This window comes from Fragaria vesca, linkage group LG5, assembly GCF_000184155.1.
Source record: "Fragaria vesca subsp. vesca linkage group LG5, FraVesHawaii_1.0, whole genome shotgun sequence".
Taxonomy (NCBI): domain Eukaryota; kingdom Viridiplantae; phylum Streptophyta; class Magnoliopsida; order Rosales; family Rosaceae; genus Fragaria; species Fragaria vesca.
The window spans coordinates 1,947,000-1,961,316 of record NC_020495.1 but is presented as its reverse complement, the minus strand read 5'-3'; the positions used below and the strand labels follow the sequence as shown (position 1 = coordinate 1,961,316).

The 14,317-nt window shown below is 39.6% G+C and overlaps 4 protein-coding genes across 4 annotated transcripts in view; 1 reads left to right on the top strand and 3 right to left on the bottom strand.

The window, feature by feature from the left end:
- LOC101294558 overlaps nt 1-4,881 on the bottom strand; it is an 11,435-nt gene extending 6,554 nt beyond the window's left edge. The window contains exon 1 of the mRNA XM_004298793.1: nt 4,173-4,881. Within this exon, the coding sequence (XP_004298841.1) occupies nt 4,173-4,568 (396 nt within the window). The 5' untranslated portion in view covers nt 4,569-4,881. The remainder of the gene's footprint in view (nt 1-4,172) is intronic.
- A 2,598-nt stretch (nt 4,882-7,479) lies between these two features.
- On the top strand, nt 7,480-8,118 carry LOC101295630. The gene has a single exon (XM_004300780.1). It carries the CDS (start codon nt 7,480-7,482, stop codon nt 8,116-8,118), a length of 639 nt encoding a protein of 212 aa, XP_004300828.1.
- A 2,109-nt stretch (nt 8,119-10,227) lies between these two features.
- Nucleotides 10,228-10,863, bottom strand: LOC101295341. The gene has a single exon (XM_004300779.1). The coding sequence runs from the start codon at nt 10,861-10,863 to the stop codon at nt 10,228-10,230; it is 636 nt and encodes a 211-aa protein (XP_004300827.1).
- Nucleotides 10,864-12,495: 1,632 nt separating this feature from the next.
- LOC101295050 lies at nt 12,496-13,032 on the bottom strand. Its single transcript, XM_004300778.1, has one exon. It carries the CDS (start codon nt 13,030-13,032, stop codon nt 12,496-12,498), a length of 537 nt encoding a protein of 178 aa, XP_004300826.1.
- Between the last annotated feature and the right edge of the window lie 1,285 nt (nt 13,033-14,317).

Genomic DNA, 14,317 nt, shown 5'->3' with positions numbered 1-14,317 from the left:
AAATGCAAAGGGCGTTAGTGATGTGACGGTGAATTTCATTGGAGCAACATTGGTACACGTTTGACAAAGAAATGACTGTTGACTGTGTGATATGATGGTTTTGAATGATTTTGTTCGGTGAAGGTGATGCCCGCGCGTTTGAATTGCACACGCAAGCTTAATGTTAATGGCACCTACTATGATGTCCCATGTACATATGAAAAATTGGTTCGTGTCTTGCTAAAAAAATGTCCTTCCGTACCAATTTATATATCTTACAATTGCAAACTGTTATTTCCACTTATAATGCTAGAAAATCACAATATTGAGATGGACATGGTAGTCAATGTACTCACCATGTACTCGCAATATTTTCAGGTTTTTATCACTGTCCAAGTCAGTGCAGTTTGTCCATCACCTATGTGATATTGCTGCATTCTATCGGCATATCAAACAACAACAATATTGAACAAAACAGAAGCAGTTGCGGTAGTTAATATCCGGCATTGCAAACCGCGGCAACGCGCGGGCATCACCTAGTACAGAGCTATAGCGTGTCTCAGTTTTCTAGTATATCACTTGCATACTACACTCTTGACTGTCTGTCCAGACACATCAATTTGAATGGTGCAGTTCATACTCGCAGACTTCTTCTTCTTCATGATGAACATCAACGTCACCTTCCCGGTTAACTTCGCTTCGCTGGTCAGCGTCAACTCGCCAGAGCTGTTCAATGCAGCGGTGTTCAAGCTCACAATCGCATTGATCTTCTTGGTGCCACGCATCCCGGCCTTGCCCTTTGGTACAGTGAATGTCCCAACAGGTGTACCTTGGTACTTGAATGTCACGACCCCTTCGTCGAACTTGTAAGGACCCCAGTTGGTGTTCTTGACCCTGATCTGGGTGTTGAAGGTTGAGCTGGAAGAGGTGACGCCTGAGAGGGTGCTTGTTGTGTCGAGTCTCACCTTGGGGGTCTTCACTTTGAGCACAGTGAGACCAAACACAGCCCCGACGGCCATCTGGAACACAATGAAAATACCAATATACGCAAAGCACTTGATTCTCTTCTTGCGCTTGAGCTCGTCCTCGGACAAAGACTCTCCATCGCTTCTTGTGTAACCGTTTGCCGGAGCCAAAGGATAAGCCTGGTGTGTCTTCTCAGCCATGTTTGTTTTGCTTAATTTTCTGATGCAAACGAAAAGGAACTGAAAGAAGTAGCTAGTGTTGTGGGTTTGTTTTGTGATGATGATGGAACTATAGGAAATGAAGGAACTGGTTTGTGATGATGATGAAATGGAACGTAGAAGTCTGTGTGTATATATAGGCTTTGGAGATTTGGACAATTTCAACAAGTTAATTAGGCGAATGAGTTTCCTGGAAGTTGTATTTCATTTTAGACACAAAACGCGTCCAAATCTGTTGATTAATTAGCAATTATCTTCTAGATGATCGATGACTTTGATGATGAGGTCGTTTTAGCCTTTTTCCTACAACAAGTGAGAACATAAGTTCACCTGGATATTAAATTCATGCCTGCATTGACCATTCCCTCGTTTTAAACTCATGAGACAAAAAGAAAAGAAAAAACGAAGTAAAGAATAAAAGAAATTTATATTTAGTATCTTTTTATTTAAATTTGATCCATATTTTGTTTAAGCTAACAAAGACTTTGTCTTGCAGCAGAAACCTAAACTTCAACTCCTCAAGGAATGCGTTCTAGAAGAGCAGAAGACTTATCAGCTACTCTATACTACGCGCGTTACACTTCAGCATATCCTGGAAGCATACTTGAACTCGGAGGCGGTTAACTATATATATCAGCGCAGCTGAAGCTAACATTCCCACAAGCAACACTCGCTAAAAGAAAGTTTCAGTAGAAAGAGAGAAAACACAGTCTAAGAAAATCCAAGTCACTAAAGAAAATGGCTGAGAAGATCAAACAAGCTGTTGCATCGGTGAAAGGCTACACCAGGAAGGATGAAGAATCTGCAACTTTGCAAACCGATGCGGAGCTCAAACGCCAGAAGAGAATCAAGTTGTTTACCTACATTGGTATCTTCATTGTTTTTCAGATCATAGTGATGACCGTGTTTGGTCTCACTGTGATGAAAGTCAAGACCCCCAAGGTGAGATTGGGCGAAATCAGCATCACAAACTTGAACGCAGCAGCATCCACGCCTTCGTTTGACACAACATTCAACACCCAAATCAGGGTGAAAAACACCAACTGGGGTCCTTATAAATTTGATGCAGGCACCATAACATTCATGTACCAAGGCGTGCCTGTTGGGACAGTGTCAGTACCTAAGAGCAAAGCTGGAATGCGTTCCACCAAGAAGATCAATGTGGAGGTGAGTTTGAACTCGGATGCATTGACCGGAAGTTCTACTCTTGGCAGTGAATTGAGCAGTGGGGTGGTGACGCTGACTAGCCAAGCCAAATTGACTGGAAAGGTGGAGTTGATGCTCATAATGAAGAAAAAGAAATCTGCTACGATGGACTGTACCATGGCAATCGATCTGTCCACAAAGACCGTCCAAAGTTTACAATGCAAATGATGATACTAGCTAGTTCTTGATTTGTTAATTTTTTCATTCATTATTTTTCCTTGTGACACTGGGATTTGTTGTAAAGCTTTATACATGATGTTTGAAATATTCATATTAATTTGATGATAGTATGTTTAGAATTCCATTCCCCTGTTCTTACTCTGTTTCTTAATCTTTTCATGCGCTGTCCTTACTCTGTAAATACTCTGTTCTCTTATGTAAGTTTTATATTCTGCTCTCTGCCATCAGTCCATCACTCTAATCTTCTTACAAGCTTTCAAAGAAAAGCTTTTGTTTTCCACGCATTTAGAACCTTCATCTTAACACGTTTATTTTTTAACCTTGATACATACACATCAAGCTCTTTTTCAAGCTAATATGACATAAAATGAAGTTTGGTATCATGTTGAAATAATCTGAAGGAGTTGATATGTTGTATTATACAACGCGTGATGTGATTTGCACTCTTGTAGTTGACTAGAGACTAGTCAAGAAAAGAAGGCTGGAATTTCTTGAATGGAATTGGTGGCTTTACACGGTCATTTTTTTTTGGCAATTTGTTATTGTTTGCTGGCTAAAGCATCTTGTAACTTCTTGTCCGTTTCTACTCCATTTTCTGGTGATAGTTAGTCATGGATACAAGCATGAGATACAAGCATATATAAGTTGTATTTTATTGGCATTAGATAATAAGGATTGAATGTGGTTAGAAAAGGCCTACCCGTGATATCATTTCAGTGCTTCTAGTGACTTCATTGGGTTTGCGCCGGCCATAGATAGGGATTTTATCACGAGTAGTATTGAATCTGAAGTCTGAAGTTATCAAAAGGTCATCGAATAACATGTTTAGTTGTTTACATGGACTTTGAATAAGCAAGCCAAATGATGTATTGAATGTTTGCAAGATGTGTGTTCCATTTTATCCGGCGAGTTTGCCGTCTCCACAGCTTCTCGGCTGCCCCTCAAGCCCTCGAGTGTTAATCATTCGATTGTCGACTAGTTTGAAGAAAAAAAAAAAAAAATTGCCTTAAAGTTGTGAAACAGTGGAGAAATGAGTCAGTATGAAGATAGTTTACGTTAGGTGACTGAGCATGACAAAGAAGCCAGCTATTTGCATTTTGTTATCATTCTAACAGGCTCTTATGCAAGTAGCCAGATATTCTTGCAGTATCTATATTCAATCAGATAAGAGAATGAAAAACAGAGGCCCCAGTACTTAGAAACTCAGAAAACATATCACTATAATCAATCCGGCAACAACTTAATTGATCCAAGCATCACACGAAATCATGAATAAAACTATAAAAGAATGCAAATCAACTAGTCTTCGATCATCTGCTATCTGAAGATACAGCGTAAATCGCTCCGGCCTCCTGTATTTACTTGTCTGACGGATGATGATCACTTGCATTGTAGGGTTTTGACAGTCTTCGATGACAAATCAAATGCTATTGTGCAGTCCATGGAGGCATTCTTATTTTTCTTCATTATCATCATCAGCTCAACTTTGCCTTTCATTTGAACTTGGCTGGTCAGCGTCAACACCCCGCTGCTCAATTCACTTCCAAGAGCGGAACTGGTTGGTAATGCATTAGTATTCAAACTCACCTCAACATCGATTTTCTTGGTGGAACGCATTCCGGCCTTGCTCTTAGGAATATCAACTTTCCCAATAGTCACACCTTGGTACAAAAATGTGGCAGTGCCTGCATCAAACTTGTAAGGACCCCAGTTTGTGTTCTTGATCCTTATCTGGGTTTCAAAGGTTGTGTCGAAAGAAGGCGCTGCAGGGACAGAATTGAGGGTTTTGACAGTGATTTCTCCCCATCTGGCTTTCGGAGTCTTAACTTTCATCACAGTGAGACCAAATACAGTCATCACTACGATTTGAAAGACAATGAAAATACCAATGTAGGTGAACAGTTTGATTCTTTTCTGGCGCTTGAGCTCCTCGTCGGATTGGAAGGGGGAGGATTCTTGGTCCGTACTTCTGGTGTAGCCATTTGCTGATGAATACGCCTGCTGGTTCTTCTCGGCCATTTTTCTGATCTTCCTTGGAAATTTGAAAAGAAAATGTAATCTCTTTCTCTCTCTGCTGCTTTAAAAATTAAAACTATGAATATGAACTGAGCAAGTTATATTGTTTGTGGAAACTGAACTGAGCAAGAAGATATATTTATAGTGTTTTGTTCAATGTGTTTGAGGAAACGGTGGCTGCAAGTGTTTGACTTGATATTCTTCTAGATGGAAATTTTCAACTGAAATATATAAAAGGGAATGTAGCATGTGTAAATTTTTCTTTCTTTTATCGACTTGAGAGTACTGGGTCTTATTTTGTTGACAATCTTAATCTAGAAGTAGAGTGATACACAATTTGCTTATATGATAATCATCCAAACGGGGCTCTACTTGGTCAAGAATAGGGTGCTGATGAGAAGAGAAGCATCTTCTATGGTGGCCACTGGCTATACACTATACAGTTGTTCAATTTGTTAATTGGTTGTCTCCGTACATTAATGTTTGTTGGATATTTGTGAAGTTATAGATGTGAGTCCGTGACACAACACATTTTAACGGAGAAATTTAGTTAAACGTTTCTAGCACACACGCATGTTATTAGAAATGTACAATTTAAGCTCGTGTACCGAGTTTCTAAAGAACGCTTTTGAGAGACGCAAAATGCACTACTATTATCCAACTCCTACACTTAATTTTAGTTTAACTCCCAACAGTATTGTGGTTTAGAAAGCATTAGACGTATTAGGATTCATATACAGTTACACTTAATAATTTGACATGCAACCAACTCTGTGACTCCATTTATTTGCAGGTGGACATAAATATGATAGCATGTAGCATGTGTGCTTGTACATTTTATTATTAGAACAGTTTGGCTGTCTTTCTTATTGGAAAGTAACAGAGAGGAGTGTTGGAAAGTAACAGAAATTAGGCTTTTGGTTAAGCAAGGGAGGCACAAAAAACCTAAACAGAATCCCTAATTTCTCAAGGCAGAGAAGACTTGCCTGTATAGAGGGTTAAACAACTCGCTCTGCAACCTTTGATGGTGGATAAGAGCAAGCAAATGATGATGAAAAATTGAGGATGAAATCAACAGGGTGTTCTTACTTTTGCATAGATTAAGCATCATTTGTTTCAAACTTGGATTTCATTCGATTATGTGCATCAACATGAGAAAGAATGAGTTTATATGTTTTCTGGATGTATGGTGTTACAATCGTAATAATGCACATTCGAAAGAGAGGATCCAAATCCATAAATTTTATATGCCCAATTATTTGTTCTGTTTCTGCTCTGTATATAGTGTATTCATCTGTTTCTGTATTCTTTATTTCTTTATCTACATACCTCCTATATTCGATCAGAATCAGATAAATAAGAAAGGAACAAAAAACAGCAACCTCAGTGGTTAAGAAATTAATAAATACCATACTTGTTTATATAACTCCACAACAAATACATATGCTTCAATTCACAAAACGAATAAATGAATTAAAAAGTAGCAATACAATAGAAAATTAAGAACTAGGACTTGGATCCTCCAGCAATCCATGTGGTAGATGCAGCCTAGCTCCCACCCTCCATCACTCACTGTTTAGCTTTATCTGATCATTTGCATTGTAAGCTCTTGACTTTCTTTGATGACAAATCAAATACTATGGTGCAGTCCATTGAAGCATTCTTGTTTTTCTTCATTATGAGCATCAATTCGACTTTGCCTTTCAACTGAACTTGGCTGGTCAGTGTCAACACCCCACTGCTTAATTCACTTCCCAGTTTGGAACTGCTTGGCAATGCATCAGCATTCAAACTCACCTCGACATTGATCTTCTTGGTAGAACGCATTCCTGCCTTGCTCTTGGGAATATCGACTTTCCCAATAGCAGCGCCTTGGTACAGGAACGTCGCAGTTCCTGCATCAAACTTGTAAGGACCCCAGTTTGTGTTCTTGATCCTTATCTGTGTTGTGAACTTTGTGTCGAATGAAGGTGTTGCAGGGACAGATGTGAGGCTTTGGACACTGATTTCCCCCAACCTGGCCTTGGGGGTCTTAACTTTCAGCACAGTGAGACCAAACACAGCCCCGATGGCCATCTGGAACACAATGAAAATACCAATGTAAGCAAAACACTTAATTCTCTTCTTGCGCTTGAGCTCATCTTCGGACACCAAAGATTCTCCATCGCTTCTTGTGTAACCGTTTGCTTGCGCCGGGGGATAACCTTGGTGTGTCTTCTCAGCCATCTCGATCTCTTTTGGTTTCTGATGTCGAATAAAAAGAAAACTTCTCTGTTTTTCCTCTGTTTCAGTTTTGTGTTTCTAGGATGAAACTAGGAAGTGAAGATAGTTGTTTGTGTGGAAATGATAGAAGAGTAGTGTATGTATATATAGAGACTATAGTGGTTGGAGTATGCACAGTTAAATTAAATTATTAGGGGAATAAACTCGCTGGAAGAATATAATTTCAGACAGCAAACGTGTCTGAGGTGGGAATTATTGACTTCTAGATGATGAATGAGGACTCCTTTGGTGTTCTGCTCATATGTCATAATGTAATGGTAAACGAAGTTTAGAATAATAGAAGGCCATGACTGCATTATGACCTTTTACGTCATAAACAAGGATCTCTAAGTCTGCTTAATTAAGACATCTTTCCTTTTCTTTGTGAGCAATGTAAGCCTAAAGACTTCATCTTACCGAAAGCACCAAAACTGAGCACATCATCTAGAAGACTACAAAGTCACAGATTCCAGATTACGCGCGCTTGGCTACATTTCAGTATTTCCTGGAAGGTAGGAAGCTCGCATCATCATCTCCTCTAAACTCCATCAATGGAAAACTATAAATACCTCGATAACCTAGCAGGAGGAAGCCAAACACAAGCACAGTTCATATTTTTGAGAGCTAAACAGAAAAAAAGAGAACATTAAAGATGGCTGAAAAGTTCAAACATGCATTGGCATCAGTGAAGGGTTACGCTACAAAAAAAGATGAGCAACTGCCGACCTTCCAATCCGAGGAAGAGCTCAAACGCCAGAAGAGGATCAAGTTGTTTACATATATTGGCATTTTCATTGGGTTCCAGATCATAGTCATGACTGTATTTGGTCTCACTGTCATGAAAGTGAAGACCCCTAAGGTGAGATTGGGCGCCACCAATGTCCAAAACCTCAACTTTGTCCCTACCTCTCCATCATTCGACACAACCTTTGCAACCCAAATCAGGATCAAGAACACAAATTGGGGTCCCTATAAGTTTGATGCAGGCACTGCAACGTTCATGTACCAAGGTGTAGCAGTGGGGCAAGTTTCCTTTCCAAAGAGCAAGGCTGGAATGCGTTCCACCAAAAAGATTAATGCTGAGGTGAGTTTGAATTCCAATGAAATTCCAAGCACTTCTAATCTTGGAAGTGAATTGAGCAGTGGAGTACTAACGTTGACCAGCGAAGCTAAATTGACTGGAAAAGTTGAGCTGATGCTTATAATGAAAAAGAAGAAATCCGCCACAATGAACTGCACTATGAAACTTGATTTGTCCACAAAGACAATTCAAGCTTTGGAATGCAAATGATCAGCAGAAGAGCGCGGAATTCTGGCACTTTGTATATAGCGCCTGTAAATTTGATGATGGAGAATTGTAGATTGAGATTAGGCCAGACCTTAGGTGTGGTTTTGGGAGTAGCTCTTAATTCTTTGATTATTTGTATCATGTTTCATTTCGTTGTTTTTGAGTAACATTTGTATCTGTTGTTGTACTATATTGTTTCTCTGATGCCTTCACTTAATAGACCACTCCTATTGCGTATGTATTGATGGATTATCTTATTGTCAGGCTACGTCTGTGACATGAAAATTGATATGCTAATGTTACTTGAAGACTTCCTACTGCTGAGCTTAGAAGCATATGGCAAAACAAGCACTTCTGCAGTCTTTTTCTTTTTCTTTTTTTTTTTTCTATTCAACAGTTTAAGGTGATTTCTTTTTCTTTTTTTTGAGGGAAAATAGAGTCAAGCTCCTTTGATTTTAATCATACGACCGTACTAGGTCAAGTTAGGAGAGTGTCCGAGGAACAAACTCCATACTACAATGCGATGCACATATTCATGTTAGAAACATGTCTACAAAACAAAAGAAAAACTCCAAACTCTACCAAAAAACTAAAAAAGCCTAATGTCCAAAATTGGACTTATTTTAGCCTAGAAATCAATAACCTACATAACTAAACCAAAGTACTCCAACTCAATGAATTGATGCCTGAGACCATTTCGGTGTACGGTGTACCTTTCCATAAAAAAAGGGGATAGACTCTTCAATAGGGTTATGTAGGGATCTATCGGCCCATCTATCAAACTAGTCTCAAGCCCAAACCTAAATGAAAAGAGAAGAGAAGAAGTGGAGGTCCAAAGGCTCAACCCACCAGGCTGTGACATGCAGCCCAGCAAACTAAGACCCAGGCCCAAACTAGTTCTTCATCTCTCCCAGATCAGGCTGGAGACTAGGTCGTCGGAGGAGCCTCCTGCCCCAGATTCAGTCCGGTGGCTTAGCCGCCTTGAAACCCATGATCCTTGCCGTCAGCCGCCGCTGCTACCCACGCTCCCAATCAACCCCGATAAGAAGAATAGATCGGAATAGCTTCACCTCTGTCAGTCAGATTCCTGTACACCACCTCCTCCAAGGACGGTGCTCCCAAAACCTGCAGTCGAACTCCACCGTCTCAGACGCCAACGAGAACCAAAAACCATCTGCCTCTATTCGCTGTAACCAAGACTGCCTCATCCAGTCCACGTACAGGTCTGAGCGCCTCGCGCCTCGCCGAGTTGAGATGCCGTCACAAAGCCCGCAGTCAGAGTTCTCCGCCGCCAAACGCCAAAACCCTAGGTTTTGGTATTCTCGCTCCGCTTTTTGTGGAGCATCTCTCTCACCCAAGATACATGAGATACATTCCTCGTTGCCTTTGTTTCTTCACAACAACAATGTTTGAGGTGATTTCAATAGCTCTTCTATTTGGGCAGTGTTAGCTTAAAACATACATGTAGCAAGTCATATCAATCACTTTTGCCTTCCTTTCATTAATCCACAGACCACAGAGATCTACCTATACATTCACGGATTCACCTATCCAAGTCATCTGGCTCCAAATACTTAAAACTTTAGTGAACAAAGCAATTAAGCCTTAACCCTGACATTTCCTTTCATCTAATTTCCCGTAACATATTATTTGTGCTGCACCCGAAGGCCCAAACTGGAAAGAGAGGCCCAAATAGACCCAACGGAGAAGTGTGTATACATACCTGAGTGTTTGAAACAGAAACGACGATGTCGAAGCCGTCAGGGGAGGTGGAGCTAGGGTTTGAAACAGAAACGGTGATGTCGACACCGCCAAGGTATGAGTCGTCAATTTGTTAGCTCTATTGGAATGATTTCGTTCTGTTTGTTTTAATTATTTTTGGTTGGGTTTATGGTCTTAATTTGTTGAACATTGATTAAGATTACTAAACACCATACTCGTTTATATAACTCACACAACAAATACATATGCTTCAATTCACAAAACGAATAAAAGAATAAGATAGTGGCAATACAGTAGAAATTAAAAACTAGGACTTGGATCCTCCAGCAATCCATGTGGTAGATGCAGCCTAGCTCCCACCCTCCATCACTCACTGTTTAGCAAATCTGATCATTTGCATTGTAAGCTCTGAACTGTCTTTGATGACAAATCAAATGCTATTGTGCAGTCCATAGAGGCATTCTTATTTTTCTTCATTATAAGCATCAACTCAACTTTTCCTTTCAGTTGAACTTGGCTGGTAAGTGTCAACACCCCGCTGCTCAATTCAGTTCCGAGAGCAGAACTGTTTGGCAATGCATTAGTATTCAAACTCACCTCAACATCGATTTTCTTGGTGGAACGCATTCCGGCCTTGCTCTTAGGAATATCAACTTTCCCAATAGTCACACCTTGGTACAAAAATGTGGCAGTGCCTGCATCAAACTTGTAAGGACCCCAGTTTGTGTTCTTGATCCTTATCTGGGTTTCAAAGGTTGTATCGAACGAAGGTGTTGCAGGAACATAGTTGAGGGTTTCAACATCGATGCTTCCCCATCTGGCCTTTGGAGTTTTAACCTTCATCACAGTAAGACCAAACACGGTCATCACTATGATCTGAAACACAATGAAAATACCAATGTAGGTAAACAATTTGATTCTCTTCTTGCGCTTGAGCTCATCTTCGGATACCAAAGACTCTCCATCGCTTCTTGCATAACCGTTTGATGGAGCTGTAGGGTACGCTTGGTGGGTGTTCTCAGCCATCTCTCTTTATCCTTCTGATATGAATGAAAAGAAATTGCTCTGGTTTCACTCTGCTTCAGTGTCTTTGTTTTTGTAGGATGAAACTTGGAAGTGAAGGCAGTTGAATTGTTTGTGGAGATGATGAAATGGAAGAGTTGTAATGGTGTCATATATATAGTGTTTGGAATTAGAAAGGAAAATTAAACCAAGTTATTTAGAGGAACAAAATTTCTGGAAACGACTGCTGAAGTGGACTTATTTGATACATCAAACGCGTCCAGATCCGTAGGTGATAATTGTGGACTTCTAGATGGCTGATGGCTTTGTTGAGGACCTTGTAGGCTTTTGTTCTGAGAATTTATAACTGAAATGGACGTTTTGGGACCTTCGATTTTATACGTTTTTGCATAGACCAAAACTCAACAGGTCAGGACGTGTTTCTGAGAACCTAGTCGTCTTGCGTAGTCCTTCCAGAAGAAGTGCAAGACTTTTACAACAGAAAAAAGATATTAGAACTCCATGAGACTATGACTGCTTAACCACGTCGTCTACAACAGAAAAAAGGAGGCTTAGCGAGTGATCTAATTTATTTTTGTTGAATATTTTATCCTTCATTTTGCTATGAGGATTACGACTTTGTTTTGAAACCAGAACTTAAAATTAAGGTCCTCATGGAACTCATCGTTTCACCCCTGGAATAGTATTTGGTACTGTAATTCTGGTAATCGAGCTTATGACTTGTAAGATTTACTAGTTATATTGCTGTGTATTTGTGATTAGTTAGTTGTGACTTGTGACAGTGTTATGGCATACATGAGTCTAAGGAACCAAACATGTTAGGATTGATTGATTGCCGCTTTTGATCTGTTGAATATCACTGCAGGCGAACTTGCTAATATTCATATATTTCTCCATAAACCTTTCGGATTCTATTTGGGGAGAGGAGTAGGATAATGTCGAGGTTAACTTGAGTACTAATGGATTGCAGAGCAATTCTAATCTTGAGAGTGAGTTGAGTAGCGGGGTGTTAACGCTGCGCAGCCAAGCTGGCAAGCTAAATTAACTGGAAAGGTTGAATTGATGCTCATAATGAAGAAAAAGAAGTCTGCTACTGCACCATGAAATTCGATCTGTCTACAAAACTGACGCTCTTGATCTTGGAGGAGAGTCTTTTTGACGCACTTCATATTGAAACATCTAATAGGAGCCTGGTTACACTAAGTCATTTCTGTTCTTTTGTTCTTTCACTGAAACTTGAACCTGTTGTACTGATATATTTGCCGGCGACATTTCCTCAGTTAGAGGATGTACTAATGCACTCTTCGTCGGCAAAGTGCGTCTTTTGTTTCAATTTATTTTTCCTTGGAGAATTTGCCAATGATTTTCATAAACAAGAGACTTTTGACAAATACAGAGCACCATCCATGACCATGAAGCGTAGATATGTGACTAATGTGAGTATGTGACTATCAAATTTCGTAGACCCAAGTATACAAAAATCTCTTTATTTATTTTATTACTATCAAGAAATAATGAACGAGCTACATACAAGCTCTCTGTAAACAAATCCAAAGCCCACAAGACAAAGAAAACAGGGCAAGAAACTAAGAACAAGCTAGATAGAGAAAGAAAACAAAAAAAACCAAGGCAAAATCATTTACAAGTCAAATCATAAACAACCTTCTTTGGACCATTAACGATCATCGAGCAGTTCATGTTTGCTGTCTTCCTCTTCTTCATCATCCCCATCAATGACACCTTACCAGTCACCCTCGAAAGAGCGCTCAGTGTTACATTCCCTGCAGCCAGCTCAGTGGCAAAGCTGGAATCACTGGAGCTTACCTCAATGGTCACATTGAACCTCTTGGTCTTTTTCAAACCGGCGCGTGCCTTGGCAATGTCACCTTTTCCCAGCGTGACACCGCCGTATGTCACATTAGCCGTGGTGGCATCGAACTTGTAGCTCCCGAAATTTTTGTTCTTCACGGCAACTTCAGCAATGAGAGTGAAGGAACTATTGGAGGCGTTGTCGACTGTCACGGACCTCAGCCTCACGCTCGGGGTTTTGATCTTCATCACTGTTAATCCAAAAACAGTCATGACTATGATTTGGAACACAATGAAAATTCCGATGTATGCAAAGCATTTCCTGTTCTTCTGGATTTTCTTGAACCTCTCTGATTCCAACATGGCTGGTTCTTTAGTTGCGGTAGGGTATAAACTCAAAAAGGGTAGGTACTAAAATTGGATGTGTCTGTGATTTTGGAGATGGAGAAGAATGTGGATTTGTGATAGAGGGTTGGTTGGTGTAGAAATATATACAGAGAGGGGCGAGGTCAGCTAAGCGAGGAGCTTGGTTTTATTGAAACTGCAGGGAAATTCTGGGGTTGGCTAGTGTAGCGTGTGGAGAAAATATCAAATCAAATGGTGTGTGTTGGTCTTCAAAAATTGTCAATAGAGGCGATCGGACGAAGTTGATTGAGTATTCAACCAAATAAAAAAGGGTACTAGTTTATATTAGAAGCTTCCCACAGAGCTTGACCCAGAATGTTTAGGCTTTATGCTAAACAAAACGTACCAATCAAATTATGAGATGGTTACGTATTCAAACGTGTGATTTGATACGTCCCAACAACTGGTAGTCTAATTTCTTAATTACAAAATTCAAATTCAAAATAGGATCGACCAAGAAAAAAAAAACACGTATAGCCCATTGCCAATATCCATTTAGTTGGGTTGGATACTTGGGTTTGGTGTTTAGCTTGGTTATAGACTTATAACTCCACCCAAAATATTTTGAACTTGAAGCTAGGGTTTTTTGGCAATTTAAAAACACATAACCTAAATCACAAACCTCTTAAAACTCCTTCTTCCAGCTGGTCTAAGTGGAACGCTGATGACACAATAAAGAGAAGCAGTGAAATTAACCAAACTACTCTCACGAGCATAGGTAGCTAGCTGATCAGAGACGAAGTTCGTTTTTCTATAATTATGTCGAAATTGAGAGACCATCTTGAAAATGTATTGTACGTACTATATAGTTTGATTCTCCAAGAACTGTTGATTTTTCGAAGGAGATAGATAATGAACATTTTTGAATCGCCCTCAACGATAACCCTAAACCCAAATAATTGTGAGATATCCTTTTATTCATTATTCTCAATTTAGAAGTAGGGTCAATCAAGAAGATCGATGGGGTATTGCAGTACCTAATAAAAAGTTAGATCTTGCATGCCTTCGTTTCTTTGTCTGTAAAACAGGATGCATTGCATATATAAAGTCTCTTTAACTAGATTATTAACTCTAAAGTTTCAGTTCGTTAAATTCTTCTTTCTTAAGCAAAGAAGAAAAGATCACAACCACTTACTTGAAAAGTAAAGTAAAAACACTAAATAAGAAGCTCAATTATTATTGTCACTAACAGAAAGAAATAAAGCTCGATTATCTGTTTTTTTCTGAGGTGATTTTTTAATTT